At 48.9% G+C, this 26,674-nt stretch overlaps 1 protein-coding gene across 2 annotated transcripts in view; it reads left to right on the plus strand.

Annotated features, from left to right (window-relative positions):
- Nucleotides 1-12,484, plus strand: part of LOC149355655 (cubilin-like) — a 198,026-nt gene extending 185,542 nt beyond the window's left edge. For both annotated transcript variants that reach the window (XM_089583969.1, XM_089583970.1), the window contains 3 exons: nucleotides 2,887-3,033; nucleotides 5,601-5,858; nucleotides 12,085-12,484. In XM_089583969.1, the coding sequence (XP_089440095.1) occupies nucleotides 2,887-3,033; nucleotides 5,601-5,858; nucleotides 12,085-12,371 (692 nt within the window). In that variant the 3' untranslated portion in view covers nucleotides 12,372-12,484. The remainder of the gene's footprint in view (nucleotides 1-2,886; nucleotides 3,034-5,600; nucleotides 5,859-12,084) is intronic.
- Nucleotides 12,485-26,674: the final 14,190 nt, after the last annotated feature.

Raw genomic sequence — 26,674 nt, forward strand, 5'->3', positions numbered from 1 at the left:
TGCAACGGTTGCGAGGCTCGGTTAAACGAGACAAAGATTCTTGGAAAGAGCACGGATAAAACTGCACGTGTTAGTCTGGAGGCTTTCTGCATAAAGAAATTTGGCTGTATGTGTGTCAGCACTCCATCTTTATCTCTTTTTGCCTCTGAGTTCAATTTCCTAGATTCCGCTATCAGGTAACTTTTGTTTTTATTTTTGCTATCTTTGGCTGCCTGCCTGTTTCTGCGATCCCAGATGGTTGCCTTTGTTCACCTTCACCTTCTTGCCACCCTTCATTCCCCTTGAAACTTCACCTTATATAAGGTGCTTCCTGGCATCAATAAAGTTTCAGTTGTGAGTTAGCGCTTGTGTCTCGTCTTCGTTCCTTTCTTGTGGTATGCAAGGTTTGGCGCTATTTTTCCCTCTAATTCAAGTATGCACCAACTGGCCCAAAAAGAGGTGTTAATGCTCCAAATCAATAGGGAAGCCGTCGACCCCCCCCCCCCCCCCCCCTTTGGGAATCCGGCAGACAGGGATATTTTGGCCCTGGACCTGAAGGGGGCTTTTGACAACGTTAAACATTGTAAATTTCTGGAGAATTAGAACGCCACCAATTGCGGTGAGAAAACATTCAGATATATACAAAACTTTTTTAGAAAATAGGAAAGCTTGTGTCAGACTTAGCAATGAAAAATTCGGGGACGCCTCAAGGAACAGTTATATCTCCGCTGCTTTTTAACGTTGCCCTCATAGGCCTCCTCGAGAGGCGCAATGCCGTGTATGGCGTACGTCATGGCATCTACGCAGACGACATTACTATCTTGTCGTGCCGGTGCAGCGTGGGGCATACGGAGGGGGCCCTCCAAGAGTCCGCTTCGGTACTGCAAGATTACGCTCGGGAGTGCGGTCTGGAATGCGCTCCGAACAAATCAGAACTCCTACATATTAAAAAGCATAGAAACCTAGGCGAGAACATGCAAATTTACGTTAATGTCACCTATATACCAGTGGTAGAGACGCTTCACATATTGGGATTACAAATTAATAACCGGGTCAACAATGCGACGGCCTTGCAAAAAATAAAGTCCACCTGCGAACAGATTTGTAGGATGATTGGCAGGATATCCGGCAAGCATGGTGGACTTCTCGAAAAAGAAACCATTTGCCTGGTTCAGGCGTTCATCGTCAGTCGCGTGGTGTATGCGGTGCCCTACCTCAAGGTGAGGAAGAGCGACCACGGGAACCTCGACGCGATGATTCGGGTGGCGGTTAAAAAGGCGCTAGGACTCCCTGCCAAAGAGTCTACTGAGCGCCTGCTCCCACTTGGTGTCCAGAACTCGGTGGAGGAGCTGAGTGAGACCCACAGAACAAACCAAATTGCCAGGCTGTCGGTGACCAGCGCCGGCAGACAAGTCCTTCGGGACCTCAATCTCGCGCTGCTCCCCACCACAGAATGCAGAGTCGACATCCCAGAGGCATGGAAAAATACTTTTGCAGTTAAGCCGCGCCCCAAATATACGAATTGGGAGTGTAATCAGTAGAGGTGTGAAGCCAGGACAAAATTTATACAAAATTACCATGGGAATAACACAGGCATACACTACGTGGATGCAGCGGGTCCAACTGAGAAGGGCGTCTGCGCCATTGCGATGGTGCACGAGAGTGCAGGTGGTGCAGACGAACCGGCTCTCGGTAAAAGCTAGCGACGCGCCAATGTTGGAGGGAGTGGCGACTGCACTGGCCGCCACCCACTCCGACGCAGCGTATATAATGTCGGACTCGCAGCAGGCCTGCGGAAATTATGTGCGGTGTAGGACAGGACCACTCGCCTGCATAATACTACTGGCATTTTAGAGCAATTCGGATTCGGCTGTGAGTAAAAAACAGATAGTATGGGTGCCCGGTCACCAGGGGTTGAGGGGAACGAGGCCGCTCACGTGGCTGCCCGAGCGTTCCTTCCTGCGGGTTCCGCTCAATCCCCCGGTTCTGCCGCTGCAATCATGTCAATTCCGCTAATCAGTTACGCGGATATTACAAACTATTTGCGCATGTGCAGGAAGGTACTCCCGGGGCCCGCCAAGGCCCTCTACAGAACCGAGGAGTGCCACCTTAGGTGGCTCTAAACCGGGCATTTCTTAAATCCCGCCGTACTAAAACACGTGTACCCGACATTCACGGGCAGGTGCAAATTCTGCAGAGGGTATGCTGGCAGCTGACCTATACCACATGATGTGGGCCTGCCAGTACAACACACATATACCCGTTATAAGTCAGCCAACTAGGGAGGGCTAGGAGGCGGTCCTGTCCAGCTCGGACCTGGAGGCCCAGCGGGCCCTGGTCCAGGGAGCACTGGCAGCGGTGGCGGCCAATGGCGTCCCGGAATAGGAACTGCCACCCAGCGCAACGACCATCCCGACACCCCTTTCCCAATTCAGTACAGTGTTGTAATAAATGTTTTCTCTTCCTCTAACTCACAACCTCCATTTCGCATGCGATACTCAACAGTACTCATGTATTCGAAAAAAAGATACAACACACATAAGAAAATATAACCAGAGACGCCCGCCGCTGCAGCTCACTCGGTAGAATGCAGCACGCGACAGCTTGAAGACCGTGGGTTCGAAACACACCGGCAGCAAAAGGTTGACGTCTACTTTGTGCAAAAATTACCTTTTATCTAAATGATCACGCACCTACTTTTCCCATCTAATTAACACCGCTACAAAGAATGAGATTCCATTAGCATTGCTTGGTTTCAATGACGGTCGGCCTCTTTCGTATTTATTTCGCAGAGAGCACCCCTACCCTTGTCTGCACGTTCGTTGGTTACTGCAAGAACGAAGAAATTACCGGTAAGAATTGTGGCTTTGCAACCAACGCTTAGCGACGGTACTCCTTTGTATGCAGAAAAGTTCCCTTTCTACCAGCCGGAAACGGAGAAGGTTCTGGTGTTCCGCTCGGACCAGGGCAGTCCTCGTCAGGGCTTCTCCATTCGCATCCGGCAGGTCACCGACTGCGCCGGAGCCACATCTTGGGAGTCTCGACAGGACAAAGGTACGAACCGCGCTCGTGGTGACCCGAAAGCCTTTGAGCTACCTTCAGCCATTTCAAGACTCGCTGTCCTGTAATAGCGCTGTGGACACCAAACGCCGAGGCGACAGCGGCTACATTTTTAGAGAAAACGCCGTCGACATGGTAGTAAGAGCGGCTGAATTCAGCTCACGCGAATAGTAACCGCACTGCGCCGTTGCCTGCTTCTCGGCGTGCGCTGCATGACTTCGGAGGTCTTGTCCAAAATAGGCAATTTGTTTAGAAGAATTGATAAAAACTTTGAGATCACTGCGGCGACCCGCACTGGAGCAATGCGAAAGAAAAACGTCCACATACTATATAGACGTCCGTGGCTGTTCTCACGGCTATGTGCTATATCGACGTCCATGGCTATCTTGACGTCTAATTGTAGTTTTTGGCGTTTAATTAAGTAACTAATTAAACCACATCAACCAAATTTTTCCCACGGCAACATTTTATCACACACTATCTGTCACAATCACACTTTCACGCATTTATCTTCAGGGAACGACGTAATCATGCGGACAAAATTTGCGGACACTTTTTGCTGACGCGACAGAGCCATATAATGTTTTCGCATTAATAAAATCTATATGCCTATACAATTGCGGATCCGAGTCGAAGAGATTATGTTGTCACAGAGCCTTGTTATTTTGGTCGTTCAGTGTGTGCGTGTGTTATCGCCCTCGGCCTTATATCACTTTGGCCCGGGAGACGTGGTCAGATCGCTCTAGAACGGTGATGATCACGCGTGACATCTTCTACGATGTCAGTTTTCTTGAATACATCCAGCTATCTATAAATACATCGCGACCGAGAGAAGTGGCCATTGTATTCCCTACTACCACCGAGTTAAATTGCAGCTGTCGACACCACGGTTCGTTTTCTCTTTGCGGACGACGTCGGCCCATGAACATTTTATGTCATTCAGCGCCAACCTGTTCTTCTGTAGTCCGTGTCATCGTTTGCGCTTGTTTTACAGCCAGGGGACAATACACTCTTCTAGACACGAAAGTAAAGTGGCTCCCGGTGAGTGCATAGAATTTAAGAATCGGAAGAAAAAAAGTTTTCGTGGGCGTGGCTGCGAGGTGTGCAGGGGATGGGGTTGAGATAGAGGTACTTAGGCAAAGGTAGAGAAGATGAGAAGAAATCAGTTGGAGGCGCGTTGTCAGAGGGGTTTCTTGAGCCGCGGTACACGGTGGGAAAAGAACAGCGCTGACTAGAACTTTCAGTTAGGTCGGGACGCTGCGTCGAACTAACGACCATGCAGTGGCATTTGAGAAGCCGTTACGCTCAGAAGACTGTTCTTCGGACTAATGATGTAATCGAAATGTATGAAAGCGCTTTTAATATGTCAACGTGTGGGCAACCTCATAGGGCTGATCATGGGTGCCACGAGGCTCGACGAACAGCGGCAGCGGGGTAGCGCCGACCAGGAAGGATGATTTGCTGGAGGCGTCAATTGTCGTTCAAGGACTCGTGGCCTTGTGGCAGTGGGAAAAGCAGAGAGTGATGACGGAGCTACATGCATGGCCTGTCTCTTAGACACGCGACGTGAAAGAGCAGTTTTCACGTTGTCATAGCCCGCGATGTCACGATCGGGTAATGGATGAAGGAAATATTTTTTGCCCCCTCGCAAACGGGAGCCGCCGAGCTGCTGAGGAGCGGCTCCGCTCGACAGGGGCTAGAAAACTAGTCAAAATGGAAGGAAGCACGAAATGAGCTATGGCGAGAACCAGGAACGCTCAACCAGTGACATACCCTTGTACCAGAGGCGTCATGAAATGGCATGTCCAGAGCCTGGATGATATGCTCCGACATATCGACTGTCATGCACGCCACCGCATGATTGGGACAGCGCAAATTGAATTCTTATGACACTGAAGGCGGGGCTGACAATGCTAGGACGTGTTACGCCCGGTAAGTTTAGCCATCAGAGCTACCGGCAAGTGGTCTGAAGGCCGCATCACCTCGCACTTGTAGTAAGGTGAACTGTGAAGCGAAGAAGTTGGCGTTGATTCCATTTCCAGTAAATATGTTTCCACACGTAGAAATGAGTCTTGTTTATCGGCATCATAGACCAGGGAGTGATTGGTATTTGATACCGCACTCGACAAGTATAAAAAGTGGGGCCTTCAGCTTTGCTGCAGAACAATTACTTGGCGCAGCAGGTTTAACGGGAAGGCACATTCGCCGTGCTTGCACTGCAGACGCATGTAAGGAGCACTGCCGCACTGAGGAAAGCAAGCTCTACGCGGCTGGTTACTAACGGCGTATTCCAAGCAGATCTCCGAAAAGGCGAAAGAATAACACATTCATTAGGTCCAATCAGAACTAAGGATCTGTAACCAAATCGCCCATTGAAACACGCTCTGGAGTTTCGTGGGAGCAAGAAAACTTGCACCGGATCGCCGATTGGAATACGCAATAAATTATATACTTGATCGGAAGTTGGCTTTCGTGTTCTTCCAAGCTTTCAGTGCAAAGTATTTCCAGACATTTTTCTGAAGGCTGCTTTCCAACCCGTGGCGGCTCTCACTTGCATGCAGCGCCTCCCACGCCGCCCAACCCGCTGTGTGACTACTGCCAGCGAGAGCCCCGGGGACAGCTGTCCAGTCCCAACTACCCGCAACCATACGGACCCAACGCACGGTGCACGTACCGCCTGGAGCCCGTGCCGGGACACTGCCACGTGGAGATGTACTTCCATTTCTTCGACGTCGAAAGTTCACCGGGCTGCATGAAAGACTACCTCGAGGTGGACAAGACGCAGCGGCACTGTGGCAACGACCTGAATAAGGCCATTCGTGAGTACCGTAGCGACTACGCTGAACAATGCGTGATTCGTAGCTGAAGGTCTCGCATTTCTGAACCCCCCCCCCCCCCCCCCCCCCCCCCGAAAAAAAAACACAACTTAATTCTCGCATTTAGCAGACCCCTTTGGTTTCAATTGAACGCTGCACATCGAAAAATTTGAAGATTACCGATAACTTGCTCTAAATACACGATATCCGTTGCCTCGACGCCCCCTTGCATTGTAGATGTATAAACGCGGTGCAGTCGTTATTACCACCATCCGACTTAAGTACCTTGGGGGACAAACACTTTCTCGAATAGCCTTCAGCCGTGCCTTTCCGGTGGCAGCGCGAGCCACCTTATCTCTGCGAGCTTCCTGATACTCCATGTAAATCTCTACACCCCTGCATTTCGTTTCCGTTTCCTCGCTGCCTACCTCGTCGCTCCACTTCAACAGAGCGCTGAAGGAACGCTGAACCATGCAGATGTGTTGGCGAAAAGCTGTAGAAGCTCGCCGAAATTCAGATAGGGAGACATAACCGACTGGTCGTGAATCGAGGCAAGCCGCCTCTGTAGTTCAGTGGTTCGGGTACTGGCCTGCTCGAGAGAAAGACGCGGGTTCGCTCCCGGCCGCGGCGCTCGCATTTCGATAGAGGAAAAGTGCTAGAGCCTCGTGTCCTGTGCGATATCAGTGCAGGTTATATCTTAGGGGGTCTAAATTATTCAGAGCCCTCCACTATGGCATCTCTCGTAGTCTGAGTCGCTCTGGGACGTTAAATCCCATAAACCTGAACCAGACTGAGCCATCCCTTTCTAATTGGGACCCATCAATACAGAGTCTATTATCCCATTCGTAACTCTTAGGTCTTCTAAGTCATGAAGTTTTAATGTGAAACAACTTCTCACTCTTGTTTTGACAAGGTGTCAGAGAACCTCTGCTCCTTTTTCAGGCATGGTGAGCTCCGCTGAATGTGATGGCACTTTGAGGATAGACCTTTTATAGGGCCAGAAGCTGACTTTATTTTTGGGCGAATGAGGGAGAGCTTTGCTTCCGCCGGTTCACGCGTGCGATAAATGCGGCTAATGAAGGCAAATTTATTTCACCCCCACAGCGTCGAGTTAAAATAAATCACGGGGAAGAATAGCGACCAAAGCTGAATATCTCATGTCCTGTTTCTAGTCGTCCGTCGAACGCACAGGGCTCTATTCTACGAGTTGAGCACCCGTTCCAAACCATCGGAGCCAAGCGCCCAGTCACTTCGGAGCACTTCAACCGTGCTTTCAGGGTGTGCTAGAGTCCGAAAAGCTGAGGACAAGAAATTCGGGAAGTGGGACAAGACTTCATACGAAAGAACAGTCGAGGCGAGAGAATGCGGTCACAGGAGCCGCGCAACCCTGCCCCGCCAAACCGAACCTCTTCTGCCCCTCCAAACAGAAAACGTAGCCCCGGCTGGCGGAGAGTGAGATGGGGACCTGATTTCAACTCAGTTCATTTCGGTTATTATTTTTTTTACCAGTCGTATACACAATTTTCGAATGGTTACCTGACCACAAATTTACAGCCGATTTAGCTTACTTGGCCAAATGCGAAGTATGTGCTCCAGCACGTCCAGTTTCGTTTCGGATCGAGGCTAGGGTTTCAAGGTCAGGCTTTAGGCAACGATCGCAGAATCGGTGATGTCGGGCCTTAGTGGTCGTGCGCTATAAAATTTCAGGACCGCTTAACGCACCTTAGGAGGGCAGTTCTGGATCCAATACGCACAGATGGAAGTTGATGAAGACGACGACATGCAATGCTCAGTGCGAAAGAGTGGCAGTTAAACATGAGGTGTGATTGGTCGCGGCGATAGCACAGCGCTTTCACGCAGTGTCCAGCGAACTTGATCTGCTCGCGTAGCCGCGAGTCCGAAGTCCAGGCGCGCCGCAGTCGCGACTATATTTGTTATTTTTCGAGGTCTACCTGGCTTCAGCCCTCAGTACTGGCGGACTAAAAGGTATTCAACTGCAGCTTGACTAGACACAGGCACCCAATTTACAGCAGCAGCTTTGACGTACAGTATAGAAGCGAGCCTTCAAATATTATGAAATGATACCCCTTTGAGAAAGCATTGCAATACACAATGAAAACAAACAAAAACGATCGTTGAAGGTTAAGCATTGCTAAGCACAAATATTGTGCGAAAGCAGTTTTTCGCAAGCTGACATCACCGCCACGTAACTGAAAGAGCAACTGAGGTTTCTACTGACCCAGGGAGCCAGTTCCGCTCGCCTTCAAGTTTTTCATCCTGAATGGCAGTTCACCTAATGTACGTCGGCGTCCTGTGATCCAGTGGCGCGATTCTGCAGCAATGTTGTCAACGCCAACGCGTATTGCTTTAGTGCTGTGTTTCTGCCATGAGGCTGTCCACGCCAACACAAGCAGCGCACACCTCCCTGTCACTACCGCCACATCACTCAAAGCGCTAATATTATCGTTTTTGGTGGTACAGAGCGAAACAAACGAAAGCACAAAAGAAAGAGACACCAGAGAACTTGAGTGCTTTCGTTTGTTTCGAGCTGTACCACCGACAATAAACTTTAAACAACTCACCCACCTATCCATCCTTCTTCAGCGCGAATGTTGGTTTCATAGCAGTGTTACGAATGAAGAAGATGTTTATTTATGTTTATTAAGGAGATGTTATTTATGTTTACAACTGACTTAACATTGAGAGTGTTCATCAGCGCCACCCACATTCATAAGGGGCGGATGTAGTACGTCCTGAGTCCGCAGCTTATGAATGTGGGTGGCGCTGATGAACACTTTCAAAGTTAAGTCAGTTGTAAACATAAATACGCCCGAAAGCAGAAGATCTGACAGCCGTCGCCGTAGCTCAGTTCGTAGAGCACCGTACGCGTAATTCGGAGGTCGTGGGTTCGGTTCCCACCGGCAGCATGTGGTTATTTTTTCTTCTGCTTTTCTAATAAATCATCTTTATGAGATAACACATTCAGTTATATAACACCAGAAAGCCAATAAATATTAAAGAAAAAAAGTCTCCTGTGTTTCCTCGGTGTCTGTGGCTGTTAGCTTGTCTCATATTTATAACGAGCCCCTCATTCCCCTTACCTTATTAATATGAGAGAAGCCAACAGCCACAGAAACCAAGGCACACAGGGGATTTTTAATTTATTTATTTTGTGGTATTGTTCGATTTAGAATATTACTGAATATGTTATCGTAATTCGATAACATATGCAGTAATATTCTAAATCGAACAACACCACAACATAAATAAATAAATAAATGAATTAAAAATCCCCCGTGTCCCTTGGTTTCTGTGGCCGTTGGCTTCTCTCACATTTATAGCGAGCCCCTCATTCCCTTTCCCTTGTTTGCTTAATTGCTTAGCGAGGGCCTTGGTTCTGGCATCCTTGACGCCATAGGAAGCATAAGAGGGTTCTCACCTTCCGCGTCACATCAGCGTTCCACGTCACATCAGCGGTAACTTGGGACGTACTACGTCCGCTGCTTACGAACGCGGGTGGTGCTAATGAACACTCTCAAGGTTAGATTATTTGTAAACATAATACCCCCGAAACCAGCAGATTTGACAGCCGTCGCCGTAGCTCAGCGGTAGAGCACCGGACGCGTAATTCGGAGGTTGTGGGTTCGGATCCCACCTGCGGCATGTGGTTGTTTTTTCTTCTGATTTTCTAATCAATTAGCGATAACATATTCAGTGATATTCTAAATGGAACTACACCACAAAATAAATAAATAAATAAATTAACAATCCCCTGTGTCCCTTGGTTTCTGTGGCTGTTGGCTTCTCTCATATATATATATATATATATATATATATATATATATATATATATATATATATATATATATATATATATATATATATATATATATATATATATATATATATATATATATATATATATATATATATATATATATATATATATAAATAAAAGCAGGGCGTGAAGATCGGATCGATCCGGTAGATCACAAAAAAATTCAGTTGACTCAAGCTGGAAAAACAATTTTCTTTATTCTGAGTGATATGATGGAGGCAAAAGATACGGCTCACGGCTTTTATGAATGCACGTGCGCGGTGAGTGAACATTGTGGTTTGCGGGTCGCAGCGGCAAGCACCTCAGTATGAATAGCTAGTGAAAGATAAGTGTCAGTCAGCACTGTGAAAAATGATTAAAGATCATGAAGAAAAACATTAGCGGTGTGCTCAAATGCACCAGAAAAGACGAACAGCAGAAAAAATCAGATAAATGAGAACAGAAGTGTAGATTAAACAACGCCTCGCGTGAAAGGTTTGGTTTATTGGGGTTTAACGTCCCGAAGCAACTTGGGCTATGAGGGACGCCGTAGTGAAGGGCTCCGGAAATTTCGACCACCTGGGGTTCTTTAACGTGCACCGACATCGCACAGTGCACGGGCCTCTAGAATTTCGCCTTCACCGAAATTCAGCCGCCGCAGCCGGGATCGAACCCGCGTCTTTCGGGTCAGCAGCCGAGCGCCGTAACAACTGAGCCACCGCGGCGGGGCTCGCGTGAAAGGCTACGGGGTATGGTACTGATGTGTGAAGCTGCTTCGCCGAGAGGCAATATACTAAAGAAGCAAACACAACGTAAACAGTGAAAAAGAGGACAAAAATTGTCAGTGTCGATGAAAACACGGCATGATACTATAAAGTAATCTGGTTATGAGGAAAGACAAGTCAGCTTCCCAACATTTTCATTCAGATTACGAAGCAGTAATAATTTTTTTGTATCCGGAATAATTCACGAACTTCGCGTTCATGGTGGGTCTTGAAGCCTGATTGCAGTAGTGTTACTGAAATTTTTTTGAAAAGGTGCTTAATCTTGTCCACATGTTAAGAGATAGGAATGTTGGGCAGTGTCTGGCAATGTGCTTTATCACTATGAAAACAATACCTTAACGGTGTTTCTGTTTGGCCAGTATATCGAATTTCGAAGGTTCAAGCATGTAGATTACATTCAAGCATGTAGATTACGTTGCTCGTATTCTATGAGTAGTTACCCCGAATTTTCACGGTAAAGTTCGATTCACTGCTGGATGATGTCATCTGCGCGCAAACATTGCCATGCGATTTATATCAGAAATGGCAGCCGGTTGGTACATTTGTGCTCGTTTTAGATGACGAGAGAATTTCACTGAGGTTTTTGCCACGGCGGAAGACAGCACGGGGTGCTTGCCGAAAACAAATATGCTTTAGTCGATCAGTTTGCATGACCATGATGTGGTGTTTTTTTTCGAAATACCCGCAACATTCGGAACCGATGCTAAGTCGGTTAGCATCAGGTTTATTTGTGATTGGTCCGATGGTTGGTTTCCCCCTTTGAGGACTGCCTTTCGGCCAAGAAGGCCTGTGGGTTCTACCGCATTATTTATTAGTCGTGCTGGGTATTTTCGTTTAATGAGGGCGTTCCGGAGGTTCCTGCAGTTCCATTCGAAAAAGCGCTCCTCATAACATATCCGTTTAAATCGAACGGCTTGTCCGATGGGATTCTAGTCTTCCAGTGTTTGCGATGGCTACTTTCGAAATGCAAGTATGGAGGTCTGTCACTAGGTTTCCGGTATGAATCAGTGCTATGTTTGACATTCCTTATTGATACTGTCGCGTCTGGAAAGCTACTTGTGGTTTGCGAGTAAGAATGTGAGAAAGTAAATGCCTCATGCGCGTTATTAAATCTAGAGATGAATCAATAGAAGTTCTGCGTCACGATGTTGCTAAATGAGAAATCATCAATGAATCTCTTATAGTAGAAAGGTTTTAATGGGCGTGAAACAAGAAACTGGTCACCTAATAAACCCATAAATATATTGGCATTGTTGGGACCAATCCGTGGACCCATCGTTGTCCCGTTTATCTGAGCATAGTGTCTGCTATCAAATTCGAAGTTATTAAGTCCGAGAATTAATTTCTAAAGTACAGCAAGCGTAGGGTCATCAACATTAAAACTTAGGTTTGGTTGTAAAAAAGCTGCACAACCGACTGGATGCCGTTGGACTAGGAAATTTTGGTATACAGCGACGCAACTTCAAACGTTACAAGCAAGGCACCATGGGGGATGTTGATGTCAGTTATATCAGATAGGAAGTGTGTTCTATCCATTGGCGAATGTTCACAAATGTTCAACAGCATGAGCACAGGCGGCGGTCTCTGAGCGCGTAGGCCGACGCGTCTTGTGCTTTACCCGCTGCAGGAAAGTTCCCGTTCCCGGACGGCCCCTCTCCAGAGATCCGGATCCTGTTCGTGACCGACGGCTACGGCGGTGGCACGGGATTCCACCTGGAGTACCGGCAGCTGCCCTGCAAGTCTTCCCCCCCGCAGAGCCCGGACGACGGAGCCCCCCCTGCCCAGACGCCCACGGCAAACTCGGAGCGCAAGGGCGGCGTCCACGACAAGCCAGGCATCGTCACGGCCAGCATATTCGTGGAGAATGCCGCGCCGGGAGAGAGGTTTCTCCGGGAAAGCAACAAGGCGTCCTGATAGCGTGCTCGTCCGACAAAGAGCACTATTTCGCTGCCGCCGAAACGCAGCACTGGAGCTGTGCTTGCTCGGTAGCGCCGTGGTACACTTCCCTCTCCGCGCTGCACTGGGGGGGGGGGGGGGGGGGGGGGGGGGGGGCAATTCTTGTCCGGTGCGCAAAAGGAACGCCGTGTGACCCTTCCGTCCTAAAGAGCCGCCATCCAAGAGCTTCATCCACAACGGACTCAGTCAGAAATTTTTGTCTCGGCCACGTTGCACACAACCTTCGCACTACTCATCCGGTCAGCCAGAGCACAGCGCGCCGGTTATTGTATGACCTCCGAGGCCTCGCTGCTTTCTCCACGTCATGTGTAGACGAAGCTGTAGCTTAGTGAGCATTTCGCTGCTTTTCCATGAAGACAGAGAGGTTTTTATTTTGCCAAAACACGAAAGTGTGCGCCGAGATTTTGTGGCGGACTACCGCAGCATGCCTCTTCTGTGTCGATTCTGCTAAACGCAAGACCCGCTTGTGGCAGCGAAGCCAATGTGAAAGTGTGGCGCATGTTCAAATTTTCGTTTTTCGCTGCGTGTCAGCTCCACTGCATAGTGACCTGTCGGCCATAGTAGAGGAGGTCAGGTTCGTAGACCATTTCGCAAGGCATTTTTAACCGAGGGCCGTAACGATATCGCTATTTCGCACGCTCTTTCAAGCCTCGCCATTATATCGCAGATGAGCAGCCGCTGTGTCGCGAATAGCCACCACACTGTGCCGGCTCATCGATGGGGGCGACCGCTGTGGCTTGTTTCTGTTCGCTTCGCTGTGCTGGCCACGCTGCCGGCAATGGCCGAAGCACTCGGCGATCAAACGGGCGCGACACGCTTCCTCCGCACTCTGTTTAATATTCATCACTCAAGGGGCAACTTCATGCAGATGCTGCAGGGCTACACCACTGGGAACGGATGCTACACAACACACCGGAGGTCTTCACGCGTGGATGTATATTTCTCGAGACTGAGACCAAAGCGCTGCTATATTTTTACCTGTAGGATAGATTTCGCGGGGAAAGAAAGATTCGAGCAGCGTGCTAAGCAGAGTTTAGTGTGTAACTCCCTATTAACAATAATGCCGCGAAAAAAGCTGACACAGAAAGGGGCCCAGTATTAGTTTGACTAACCACATTATTCCAACTTTGCTATATTACTACTTGATTATCAGTAGACAGAAACAGAGTTCAAAAAGGAGAAGAATTAAAATGGAAAAAGCGAGGAATGCGCCGAACACGTGCTGACGGAGAACGCGTGTGACGCAAAGAACAACCAAAACACGAAAACCGATGAGAGAACCACCTTTCAGATCCTACCTTTATCCTTAACTTCCTTGTCTGTCAACGCCAACGACGGCTGGCTACATATATGGTCGTTCTTGCAGGTAAAATGCGCCGTCGTTATTCGTATGGCTGTTTGGTCACGGTGGAGGAATGATATTGTGCGACGACCGCCGAGCACACCTGTTGCTACGCCGCCGCCGACTACAGTCGCCACTACGTGGCCAGATGCCGCGTAGTGGCAACTATGTTGAAGTGTCATCAAAGAAGGGCCTACATCCGCGCATGCCACGCTGCGGTCGATTGACATAGGGGAATGCCCAGAGTCGGACAGCGCTTTTTTCTGTTCACGCAAGTGGATGTGAGTGCAACGACCTCTTTGCCATATACGTATACCTATAGCCGGTAAAATGCAGTAAAGCCGCACTTGACGACCTGTACTACCGCACTTGACGACCGCACTTGACGACCGACGAAAGGATTGGAGCATTTTACAAATTTTTTTTTTACGTTGCCCCACTATCACTTCACTTCTAGCGGCGAAGAGGAAAGCGCATTAACTTCATTGCTTCTGGCCACATTTTCTAAGTTGTGTGCCGCACTGGCCGAGTTCTAGCAGCAGTTTTTTACCAAAGCGGAAGGAAACGATGTTGCCGGCAGCGGCAATCGCTATTGAATACCTTAAACAACGAGGGAATAACAGTGGTAGCGAGAGGATAGCAAGCTGAGCGACAGAGGTTAGCGATAGCGAGAAAGGACAGGGAAGAACTATGCACACTGTTTACTGTATGGAAGGCCATTGTTTTTATGCGAAGCATATTAACGTAGGTTTCGGGCCTTCGCGCGACGCCCGGCGGTGGCCACCATTGACCTTCAAGTGACCTTGAAGTGAGATCACATGATGTGACGTCACGTGATGACGTCACACCGGCTGCAGATGGGGCCTCATATCGCGCCGTCGGACGTCGCCCGGCGGAGGCCTCCACGCTTCGGTTCGCGCCGTCGCGCGCGACGCGGCGGCGGCGCCACCATCGCTGCATCACGTGATATGTGACGTCACGCCAGGGATGAGGCGGCGCGCGCCCGCCGTCGCGTCAGTCTCTGCGCCCGCAACCGCGCCAGCGTCCTTGCGCCGGGCGTGTATGCGGTCAAGATGCCTCCAAACGCTAAGGACATGCTTCGCATCCACTGGGCTTAACCTTGATAAGCCTCCAATTTTTTATTCCGTTCTTTTGCTTTCCGATGCAGCCTTTTTCGAGGCTGTCTTGGTCCATCTGATCAGCTTCTCACAAACAGAGAAAATCACATAATTCTCAAACCCCACACCTTACAACCTGCGAATGTAGAGATCGGCGCCTGTCTCGCCCTCTGCAATCGAATGTCTCGGTATAGCATGTAGCCTAGCCTTGCGAGCGTTGACCAGCACGTCGCCACCGACCATAGTGGCGGACCTGCAAAGTACTATTTTAACACAAATCCTACGTCGAGCTTGATCAAGCGCGGAGGCGAACAGCTGCGCAAAAGCCCTCTTATGCTACCTGGAGCCCCTGCATAGCGTTTTCTGTCAGGGGCGTTAATGCTACCGATGGCCTCCAAGACTGCCAGGACCGAAACCTTCGCTCTGCCATGGAGGAGACAAGGTCAGGTGGAGGAGGAGTCGACGCACAGCTGCTGTGTTCCCTTGCTGGAGCATGCTCTACGTGGAATTTGCTGTATAACAGCACGGTCGACATCCACCCCTTTGGTTGGGGCGTTGGTTCGTATGCAACCAGCGTCGTGTGACTGTTTCTTTTTCTTTCTGCAAAATTAGCTCGTATATAAAATGATATTGCAGCTAATCTTCCACCCTGATGAACACCACCACAAAAAGATAACATTCCCCATGCTTTCCTTCGTTTCGATGACAATGCCTTCTTTTATAATGCCACGACTCCTGACAACACCACGACGGGTCCCTCAGCTACCTACTAATTGAAGTCGTAAGGTCGCACTCTGTGAAAGCGGATGTTGGCAGGGACTAGTGACTGTGGTACGCAAGGTGGGCTGTGAAAGCAATGCTACTTTTTAAGTACGTAGTTGAGCCATTCGGTGACTTAAAAGAGAGAGAGAGAGAAAAGGACGGAAAGGCAGGGAGGTTAACCAGGCGATGCCCAGTTGGCTACCCTACACTTGGGGAGGGGAACAAAGGGGAAAAAGGTGACTTAAAAATGTAACAGAACAAAGCGCAAAAAACGGGACAGAAGAAGAGAGACACACGCGAGCGCTTACAGGCAACTGAATGCATTTATCGCAGGAGTGCATAAACACATGAAAAAAAAAGCTTCGGCAGAAGCAGAAATAAAGACGACATCACCAAAAGCACAAAGCACAAAGTCTCCTCCATCAAAAAATTAGGTGCATCCCTGCTTTTCAAAAGCGACGTCCATCACCGCACGTCGTCCCGCGGCGTACATGCAACGTGGCGGACCCTCTCCCGTGCGTGCTGCAGAAGCGAGCAGGAGCGAGCACCACGGCGCGGGTGGGCTATAGAAGGTCACATGACACGTAAACCACGAAGTGACGTATGATGCGGGGCGTCGCTTTGCCTTCGCCAGAGGCGCGCGTTTTTTGAAAGCGCGTGTTTGTTGCGAGATGGGCACAATTTTTTGAGCGCCTAGGGTAATCGTGTTTTAAAGATTCTAAATGATTATATGGCTAAAACTAACACCCGTCTACAAATCTCTAATTGCAGCCAGACACCCAAGAGTAATGGTTAAGATGTTGCCTATCAAAAATGAGTTACCCAGGTTACTGGTTAGCATGATTCACTTCTTTTTTTGTGTAGGCCAGCACTGGAAAAGCTATCACTTCAGTTCTACAAAAGCTCTCTTTAACATCAGAAAACCTATTTCTTAAAAATTAGTGGGGTCCTCCTTGAAGCCCATGGTAATCTCTTCGAATGAATGTCTTACCTGTTAGCCATTTCTTGTTCTCTGTTCCTTCCCTTTGGGTCTCCGTCGTTTTTCGAGCTTTTGGTTCATCGTGAGTTATTACAAGCTAGCTCAATTGTTCACCCTGCTTAGAGCGCAAGCCGCTCAAGACAAATGTGCCATTTCTTTGAGAGAGGGCGTGCATTTTACTGGGTCTCTACAAAGCGGTCGATATATTTTCGTTTTTCTCGACGCGCTGAAAAGCGCGCCAAGAAGAAAGCGCGCACACGCAGCGATTGTGGGAGACAGCTGACACGCGGCCTCAAAGGATGGTGTGAAGGCTGCTCTCCTAAAAATGAGGCCGTAGTGCTTCTAACCGAAAGCTTGCCGTTATTTGACTGATTTTTTAGTGTCGGCAGCTTGTCAGTGTCGAGTTTTTAAGGTTTTAAGCTTGGTCCTTAACTCTATTTTAAGTTGTGAAAAGCTAGCATTGGGAAACGGCCGGGCAACCAAGAGTGTACTAGCAATATTAAAACCTGAATACTGACGGTCGCCGCCTCTATAGGCAATGCCCATGGCCAGAAAATAACAACTTTGGCAGAATACTCGTTAGAGAGCTTGTGCAGTAGATATTTGCTTAAATATGATCAACAGTCTGGGAGTTACATAAGAATTGTTATTGCAGCCAAAGCTGCGTATGTATGCCTTTTTATTTGAGCCGTATTTTGTGCGGGATGCCCATAGCCCATTGTTTGGAATGTTCGTAAAAATAAAAGGAGCATACTTTTGTGGTAACCGACATCAAACTGCCCGTGCTGAACCTCGCTTCTCAAGGATGCACTATGCCCAGACTGCAGAATATGCGGCATGATCTCGTAGAGGAAATTATGCGCCGAATGAGCGACAAAACTGAGTGGACAGAAACATCCATACGCGACACATGTTTAAAAATCAGCCAGCGTTGCAAAAAGTTCTGGTTACTAACCTTCCACTAAGCAAATAAGGGAAGGGGAATGAGGAGCTCATTATAGATATGACAGAAGCCAACAGCCACAGAAACCAAGGCGCATAGGGGATTCTTTTTAAATTTATTTATTTATTTTATGCTGTTGTTCGGTTTGGAATATTACTGAATATGTTATCGCTTAAAGCTAATTGATTAGAAAAGCAGAAGAAAAAACAACCATATGCCGCCGGTGGGATCCGAACCCACGACCTCCGAATTACGCGTCCGGTGCTCTACCGCTGATCTACGGCGACGGCTGTTAAATCTTCTGCTTTCGGGGGTATTTATGTTTACAAATAACCTAACCTTGAGAGTGTACATCAGCACCACCCGCGTTCGTAAGCAGCGGACGTAGCACGTCCTGAGTTACCGCTGATGTGACGTAGAACGTCATCGAATGGCGAGGGTGGAAGCTGTGTGAGAACCCTCTTATGCTTCCTATGGCATCATGGCATGTACACCCTCAAGGTTAGGTTATTTGTAAACATAAATACCACCGAAAGCAGAAGATTTAACAGCCGTCGCCGTAGCTCAGCGGTAGAGCACCGGACGCGTAATTCGGAGGTCGTGGGTTCGGATCCCACCGGCGGCATGTGGTTGTTTTTTCTTCTGCTTTTCTAATCAATTAGCTTTAAGGGATAAGATATTCAGTAATATTCTAAACCGAAGAACAGCACAAATTAAATAAATAAATTAAAAAAAATCCCCTATGCCCATATGCGCCTTGGTTTCTGTGGCTGTTGGCTTCTGTCATAACCTTCCACTAGTAAGTTTAAGAGTGTGCGAGGGTGGGCGCCTGCCTGTAAACGGTATGCTTTTGTTCTGACTGCCTGTCAATGCACGTCTGGAAAAAAGAAGTAATAAAACGTTGACCAACGACCAGCCGGCCTTGGTCCTGTCCGTGAGTGCAAGTGATTCCTTTGTGTGATGGTTTAGAATGAATGCACTGCCACTGGCTTTGGATCCAAGCTCCTTTACCCTCTGTTGCTGAACTCCACGTTAAAGACTGGAAGGGTGTCGGACCCGCTGGTACACGGCACCTCTGCTCCTGCATTGTCTCGCTGGTGCATCATGCTCAGCCGCAGTAACAGAGATGCCCCGTGCTCCAGCCGCGGTCACTCCACGGCGGTCAGCACAGGATACAGGAACAAGAAATAAAGATAGCAAGTCATGGTCAAGTTCTTTGTTTTTGCATTACACTGCGAAGCAAGCAAGTTCATGAGCTGGATCCCTCGCTTAATAAACGCCACGACAAGCTGTATCACGAAGAAGACGACTGAAGATGTTACGTCTCGTCCTGTTCAGAAAATTGCGTGGTGTTAGCGGTGGTGTGTGCGCGCCTTGAATGACTTGCTCTTCATCTTATTAATGCCAAAGCATTAGAAGGCAATGTTGACGCCGGAAGTGTCCTCAAAATGTGTGGCCGGAAGTTGGTGCCAATAAAGTTCACTGGAGCTTTGTCTTCCTTGCACCAGGGGTGCGCCGTGTGAGACGGTTGGTTCACTGGAAGACTGAACGTTATCTTCGTACATGGGGTGCCCCGTCAGAGACGGTGTTGCGACTTGTTAAGAGGCAGGGATTAAGGGAGTACTTGAAGTTTTATATACAGATATTTATATCACATGCAAGTTTAGGCACTAGGGACATATTAAGCAGGAAAAAGGTGAAGCAACAAAGTGGAACTGGCTAACACTAGGGGAAGCCCCTACTCGGCATAGCCCGAGATGCGTTACATCTGATATAGACCTAAAGGCACGGCCCATATTCGGTAGCACCCAGTCATGTTACACTCTTAACATGGTTGGTTCATCAAGAACATGGCGAGCCCTGCAGCTTCCGAAAGGTAATTCACTCTCTCTATTGCAAAATAAAAGCAAAAACAAATACAAACACCAAGTCGTGCCAGCACGTGCCATTAGTTTCCGCGATGAGCCTCGACCTTGTCGTCTTCCCTGAATTAAGAATTATGGGGCTTAAACGAGCCGTTACCGCTGTAACCCACTGCGAGCTCAGACCCGCGTTCCCAGGCGACTTAGCTTTCCTAAGGCTGTTAACTACTAGTTGGCGCCTCAACGACAGCCTATCAGTCGCTTCACTCAACTCCGGCCTTCAATGTCGCCGGCTATTCGTCATTTTTATTGCTCCCTCGTTGCCAGCGCCTGACACTGTTCGGTCCGGCAGTGATTAATCTTCAAAAGATCAGCAGACCTTGCAAGTCAGACGTTCATCGCAAGTTTGCGTCGGATCTGGTGTCCGTCAAGACGAGAGGGGCGATCGGCGTGCGGCGGCTCTCACCGCTCTTTGGTTAGCCGGCGCGAATCGGCCCCAAAGGGCGATGAACACCCGCGCGGAACGATGCGGCCCGGCGCCTTCGTGCGCGGCCGCATCGTTCCAAGAAAGGTGACACCTCGCTTCGAGCGCACCCCGCCGCCCTCTACCGCCGGGGGGGTCTAATGAAGACGTCCGCGGCGGGTGCTGAAAACGGACTAGCGGTTCTAATGACCCCGCGCGCACCACAGGTACCTTACAGTTCCCTAAGACGTCATCGGTCATATGACGTCATGAGACACTAGAGCGAAAAGAAAATTGGGGTCTAGGTGGGAATCGTATCCGAGCCGACGGCGTGCGAGGTGACGCGACAGGGTGACGCAAAATTTAGAATGCGAGCTGATTCACAATCGCTGCCACCGGCAAACAGCAGAGAGGAGGGATGATAGAGAGAGAGACGCGCGGCGCAAAACCGCATCCGCCGAAGTGATGACGCTGGTAAGAGCCACAGATATCGGAGGTGGAGACGAATGCCCAGCGATGACATCACTGGTTGACTTCAATGTGGTGGCGGCATACTAGAATACATTCACTAAAATTTCAGCAACCGTTCGTCGTACAGCATTCCGGGTGGTGTCATAGCATTTTTATTTGCATGTAGCTTACATGTTTTAGTCAAGCTAGAGGCTGGCTTCGACAGGGGTTCGGACAAAAGACGTATGCACCTTCAATTGCATGCTTTGTGAGGCTACATTTTCCCTTAAGGTGCGGTTGAGGTGTCCACAGAGACGTCGAGATGTGAAGTTGGAGGCTAGCTTGCGGCAGGGGTTCGGACCGATGGCACATGCACCTTCAGTTGCATGATTTAGGGCGGAGTTTAGGTGTCCACCGAGATGTGGAGATTTGAGAGCTACTGCGACCTTTCTCTTTCTAAAGAAAGCATGCTTTTGCATTCCTCCACGTAAACACTTAAGTGGCCCCAGAATTATCTTTGTGATGGTTGCTTGTGTCAGCATTGTCTCGTCCTGGCTCCTATTAACGAACATGCCTTAGAATCTGCTAGCTCTACATCGATTTCTGGCGTTCCCGGTCCAGTACGGCTTCAATTTTAAAGCTAGTAGCACCTTCGCATTTCGGGCAATAACCTCGTTAGTTTGGCAAACTGCTCAGGTTCATTCCTACTACGTAGGAATCGTCAGCGTCGAGCGTCGAGAGGGACCAAAGGTCAAGAGAACAAAACAGGTGGAGTAAAAGTGCTCCGCGACCTGCTGTCACACAAATGCTGGTCAGCGCTATAAAGAGAGCAATGCCAAGTTAAGCCCCGCAGTCGGCGGTAGATGCGGTAGATGTGAGCTCTGGGGCAGTACGTGGCACGGAAGCGCGCATACTAATTTACACGCCCTTTATGAGAGGAGACTCTGCTTTGAACTTACTTGACTGAATGGCCGTGAGCAACGACAAATACGATGCGTTGATGAGGCGAGGGTCAATGTCCTTGCGCAGAGGAGACGAAGGATCACAGCCCGCAAGGAAAAAAAATTGGCTGCGGCTTAGCTAAGGTTAAGCCTGGATATCTCGAAGCAAAAAGCTCTCGCTGCTTTTCAGCCAACTCCCAAGCTACCACTTCTGGATCGGTGTTTCTGCGCCGTCTGACCGCTGCTACTTCTCCTTCCATGGCGAGTGTCTGCGCCTGTTCTATGGGCAAGCGCGCCTTATATACCCCTCCTTTGAAATCTGCACTGCGCACGGCTGCGGCGAAAGGTCAAACGGCGGCGAGGATGGCCGCCTGTTCTATGGCCGCCGCCACCGCTCACGCGTTCTCGCAATGCCTTGCGCGGCGGCGACGACGGCTGCGGCAGCAGCGGCCACCTGCGCTCCGCGTGACGTCGCTCGGTTTCGCGCATGCGCAGCTGTGGGAAAACTGTAGTGTGGCTCACGCGAAGCGCGGTGTTGACGAGCCTAGTGAAGCTTTTCGCTTCAAAAAGCACGAGAAAGATGTTTGCACATTGGGCCGCTGCGGTCGTGCGTTGTACACGAATCGGCGCCCTCCGGCCGCTTCGCGACCGGCTCAAAACCAGAAATAGCAACAAGGCTCGCGACAGAATCCATGATAAAGAATATTTATCGAATACACCAGAATCGTATGGCAGGAAAAAACCCGGATGCCCAAAAGAAACGGTCACTTACGTGCACAGTTGAAATGTAGCGCAAAGAGATCCTTACGATGAGCTGCGCCTATACGATCAGGCGAGCGCTGTTTCTTTCAGACGTCGACTCTGTCGCGAAGATGTCGCTCACTGCAGCGTCACAAACTGATGAAGAGTGCGCGATGAAGTAATCGCTGAGAATAACAGAATACGAAACGCACACGGGCCCGTACAGAACAAAAAGAAGAACGCGCGCCGTGACTCGCACGCACGGCACTCTGCAACAACTACGACAAGCGTGGTAAACAGCAGCTTTGTCTTCGATTTTGGGGGAGCAAATAGCCAATCTAAATAGACAGGCATGCAACCTAAACAGAGAAGGGAAAAACTATAAATCATTGCTTCGTGCCTTGCTTTTGTTTGGTCGGGCGCCACGTTTCAACTTTTTTCCTTTTCTCCGCTGACTGAGGGAACGTCACCCTGAACGTCACGCCGCCCGCTTCGGGGACTACAGGCTTCGGTGCTTGCAATGTGCGGGCTGCTTGCGTTCTTTTCGCGTGCGCCTCTCTGCCCATGTGGCACCATGGAGGAAGAAAAACGCTTTCTCGATCGGGAGGCCATCTTGTCCGGGCGCAGCTGCTGTTGCTGTTTAGTTGCTAGTTGCTGTTTACAAACTGTGCGATAGCAGAGGGCCGCGGTCCCGCGGCCACTTCGTAGCATTTGCGGTGCGACGTAGGCGTACTTTGCTCAACTGCTCGAGTTTGTTTTTGGTCCCGCTGACACGCTCACGTTGGCGCCGTTCACTCATATCTCAAGGAGAAATTCAGTGCAAAACTGTCGTTGTTGCATGCATGAATTTCAACGTGCTCGGCGACCACGATCGCACGGGCATTTCCTCTACTGCGATACTACTCAGAGCTGTCGGGAAACCGCCGCTGCTCACTGAGGAACATTCGGGCTGTTCGTTCATCAGTGATTCAATACAGCGTGCGCTACAGAGTGGTCGTCGGCGTATTGTTCGGAGATTTCGTGTCTTGTGCGTGCAGTTTGCGTGTACCATTCACGCTCCCGTTTCCATGGGCAGTAAAAACTCTTTCCTACTTATGCGTGTTCTTGCAACTCTGCAGCGATTGTCACTGGTGTTGATTATAATATAGCGGCCAATTTTGTTTTTCAACGATTGCGCTTGTGTGAGCGACGGGGGCGTGACATGGGCGGAGGGCGATATTGTACAGGAAGCAGGTGCGCTCGCTTTGCTCTTAGTATACAGAAACTTTGTTACATGCCCGTTTGAAGCGTGTAACGTTAGAAGGGTCTAGCGAGCTGTTTGCCACTGGGACGTGCGGGGCTCAAGTGTTTTCGTTGACATCTAGGTCAGGTCTGTATTTCTGGTCGTGCGCTATGTTTAGACCCATTTCCTGCAGCAGGTTTTGCAATTGCTTTTCTGGCTGGTGTCGCGACCAAGAAATGCAAAAAAGTCGAAGCTCTAACTGAATTTGGAAGCCTTTTCTCACACTTGTTTATTGTGCCCATGTCCTGTGATAGTGTTATTTGTGGTAAAAAGTACGTACTGAAACGAGAACCCACATGTCCACTGAATTTCAATGATGCCTGTGGTTATGGTGAAGAAAAACAATTTGATGTGTTCATTACACACCATAAATTGATTTTCATTGTCTGCATTGTCGATCTAAAGCAAAATGTGCTACTATGCAGTGACATTACCAGCTAGTATTTCGCCTAGTAGAGAAAATTGGTGCGTACAGCTGTAGCTCTGCGCATTAAAGATGAAACACAACATTGAAGTAGTGCACAACACTGTGAAACTTATACTGCAGTCAATGGGTACTCCTAAACGTCTAAAACCAGTCTGAAAGGTTACGGTGATATATATCATGCACCAAACTAGATCTGTGGATGTGAAACATGCTCTGTTGCTGTGCTACAGAGGGTGGATTTATGCATCATTCTTAAATTGGGCAGTCACATTTTAGAGATGTTTTCTTCGACATTTTTCGTTGAGAAAAAATTGCCGACGATTACGTGACTACCTAATGCGAAATTTGGGCGCAGCTCATCAGCTGTTCCAGCTTTTCGATAGAATGAGGCAAAGAATTCGAGCAAGGCATGTATGTTCTCTTCCCCAGCCGCGGTGGCTCAGTGGTTACGGCACTCGGCTGCTGTCCTGAAAGACACGGGTTCGATCCAGACCGCGGCGGCTTAATTTCGATGAAGGCGAAATTCTAGAGGCCCGTGTACTGTGCGATGTCAGTGCACGTTAAAGAACCCCAGGTGGTCGAAATTTCTGGAGCCCTTCACTACGGCGTCTCTCATAGCCTGAGTTGCTTTGGGACTTTAAACCACACTAAACCAAAACCAAATCATGAAGGAAGCTTTGTGGACAGAGAAATGCATGGATATATGCTCGACTGGCTGCACCAATGCCTGGTTCTCAAAGACGAGGTCTGCGCAAGTATTTCGCGAGGTTGTCACAGCTGTGGGAGCCATTACGAGCAAGAGGAACGGGTTGTTCTCCCGCATAAGTGGTAAGAAATTTCCGCTTGTCTTTATATCTACACCCGCCCTCCCACCCTGGCAGGTGGCAGTGCTTCTGGCACAACGTTGTCAATGTCAAAGCATGCAGCGCACATCTCTCACTACCTACACGTAGCTTAAAGTACGATTGAGATGTCCACTGTTCCAAGAGGGCAGTTATGCGCCTTCCCCTTGTTCAGGTGTCCACCTAGATGTGTGAGAGAGATACTGCGCATTTGCTTTGCTCAAAAACCAATTTACAAATTTTTTACCGTCGGTTTTCCAAGCCCCCGCTCTATTGGTTTCGCAGCTGTGGGAGACAGATACTGAGAATTTCCTTTCCTCAAAAAATACCTAAGACACTTTGGAAATTCTAAAGTGTGCTTGGCGAAATCCTTGTGGTCCACCCGCTGCCACTTCCCTGAACCCCTTGGCGCGAAACCACTGGGCCTCTTCTGAGCCATGCGTCTCACTCCCTCGACTGCAGCGCCACGACTGGCGAAGGAGCGGCAGTGTAGCTGCCACCGCCGACGCGCGCGCGCTCTGTCTACCGCTACTGTGTGACGTCACGGTTGCTATGCGTAGCTGCGTCCCCCACTGGCACGCCATTTCCTAAAGAGGGGAGGAGGTTTCGCTTTTACTTTCTCCTTTCCAAGCCCCCGCTCCATTGCTTTCGCAGCTTAAAGGGTGTCCACTGCTGGTTAGAACGGACAACGGCGACGTCGACGCCGCGAAAAGCAGAAACGAGCGCCTAAGAGCTCCGCTCTAAAACAAAATACTGCAGGATTTTTCTTATCCTCACTGCTGCAGCAGAAGGCACTGCTGACACAACCAGCTTCCCAAACATATGCGATGGAGGCAGATTGCAACGTTCAACAACAAGAACAGCATTCAAAGGCAGGTTGAACACTATGGGGTGCGACCATGCATAGCAGCATTGTTCACGACTCAGCCGAAAGCAGACACATGCACAGTCATTTAGCATAAAATTGAAAGGGTTTTGCTATCCACCTGACAGCGTGATTAAAGTATGGCCAGAATATGGGTCACTTTTATGCGAACACAGCATGCAAAAAACTCAACACAGATAACCTTGCTTAGAGATCTCATGCATGAAGCTCTAAACTCATTCTAGCAAATAAAGATTTCTTTTACAACCTCCGGACACGTTTGAAAGCTGCCCACTCAAAAATCATTACACCCTCAAATAGAAAGTGTTGCAGAAGGCCATTGAAGTATAAGCCTCGTGCCAGCAAGCTGGAAATGGAAAGCTTCCAGAGTAGCCATATACTAAAATATTTTTGGAAGCTTGAGTTTAAAGGCATTACTTTACACTGTATTAAGGCAGTAAGGTTGTTTCAAAAGCATCATGAAATACACAGCGCGATCCAAGACACACAGCATAAAAAAGAATGAAAGTGATACACGGCACAGAGTAACAAGTTCTACTTCAGTGGCGCCATGTGTAATAGTTTATATCAGAAAAAAGAGAGAAGACAAACAAGCATTCTCTTCAAAGTGTATGCTAAATTTGGTTTCCTCTTCTGCTATATTTTGGCAGCAGCTGTGCATTTATACACAATTTCATTAAACTAATATTTTGTGCCGCTCACCTCACTGATGAAATGAACCTTATAGCCCTGCGATTAACACGGGACAACGATGAACCGGATGTAAGTATACCAGTAAATTTTTCGAAGTGCAACCTGCAAGGAACACAGGGGCACATATCTATACCATAGAAAAACTACGCAGGCAAAAGCGGCGAAAAACACTGCGTACAAAGGTGGGCCATCGCAATAAGTGAAACAGAAGGTTCCTTCCCGGGCTTACCGCAGTTGCGATAAGCGCGTTCGCCGAATGCTCCTTGTTTATGACCATGCAAGGCCGGACTGTTGCTTTCGAACAAGAAAGCGGGAATGATGCGAAGACGACGCGGCAAAGAACAATAACTGGAAGTAGCCGAATGTCTCGCACGAATATTAAGGCGAAAGCCTTTAATGCTTCATCGTTGTCGACAGAAGGTTGTCAGCAGAGGTGCCACGCTTTTCTAGTCAGACCAGAAAAAAATCTTTCTGCACGATGGGATTTGAAGCACTATCCTTCCGTTCCGCAGCCGAGCGTGCTAATAGCT

This window comes from Amblyomma mixtum, chromosome 3, assembly GCF_055824585.1.
Source record: "Amblyomma mixtum isolate Tamu chromosome 3, ASM5582458v1, whole genome shotgun sequence".
Lineage (NCBI taxonomy): Eukaryota > Metazoa > Arthropoda > Arachnida > Ixodida > Ixodidae > Amblyomma > Amblyomma mixtum.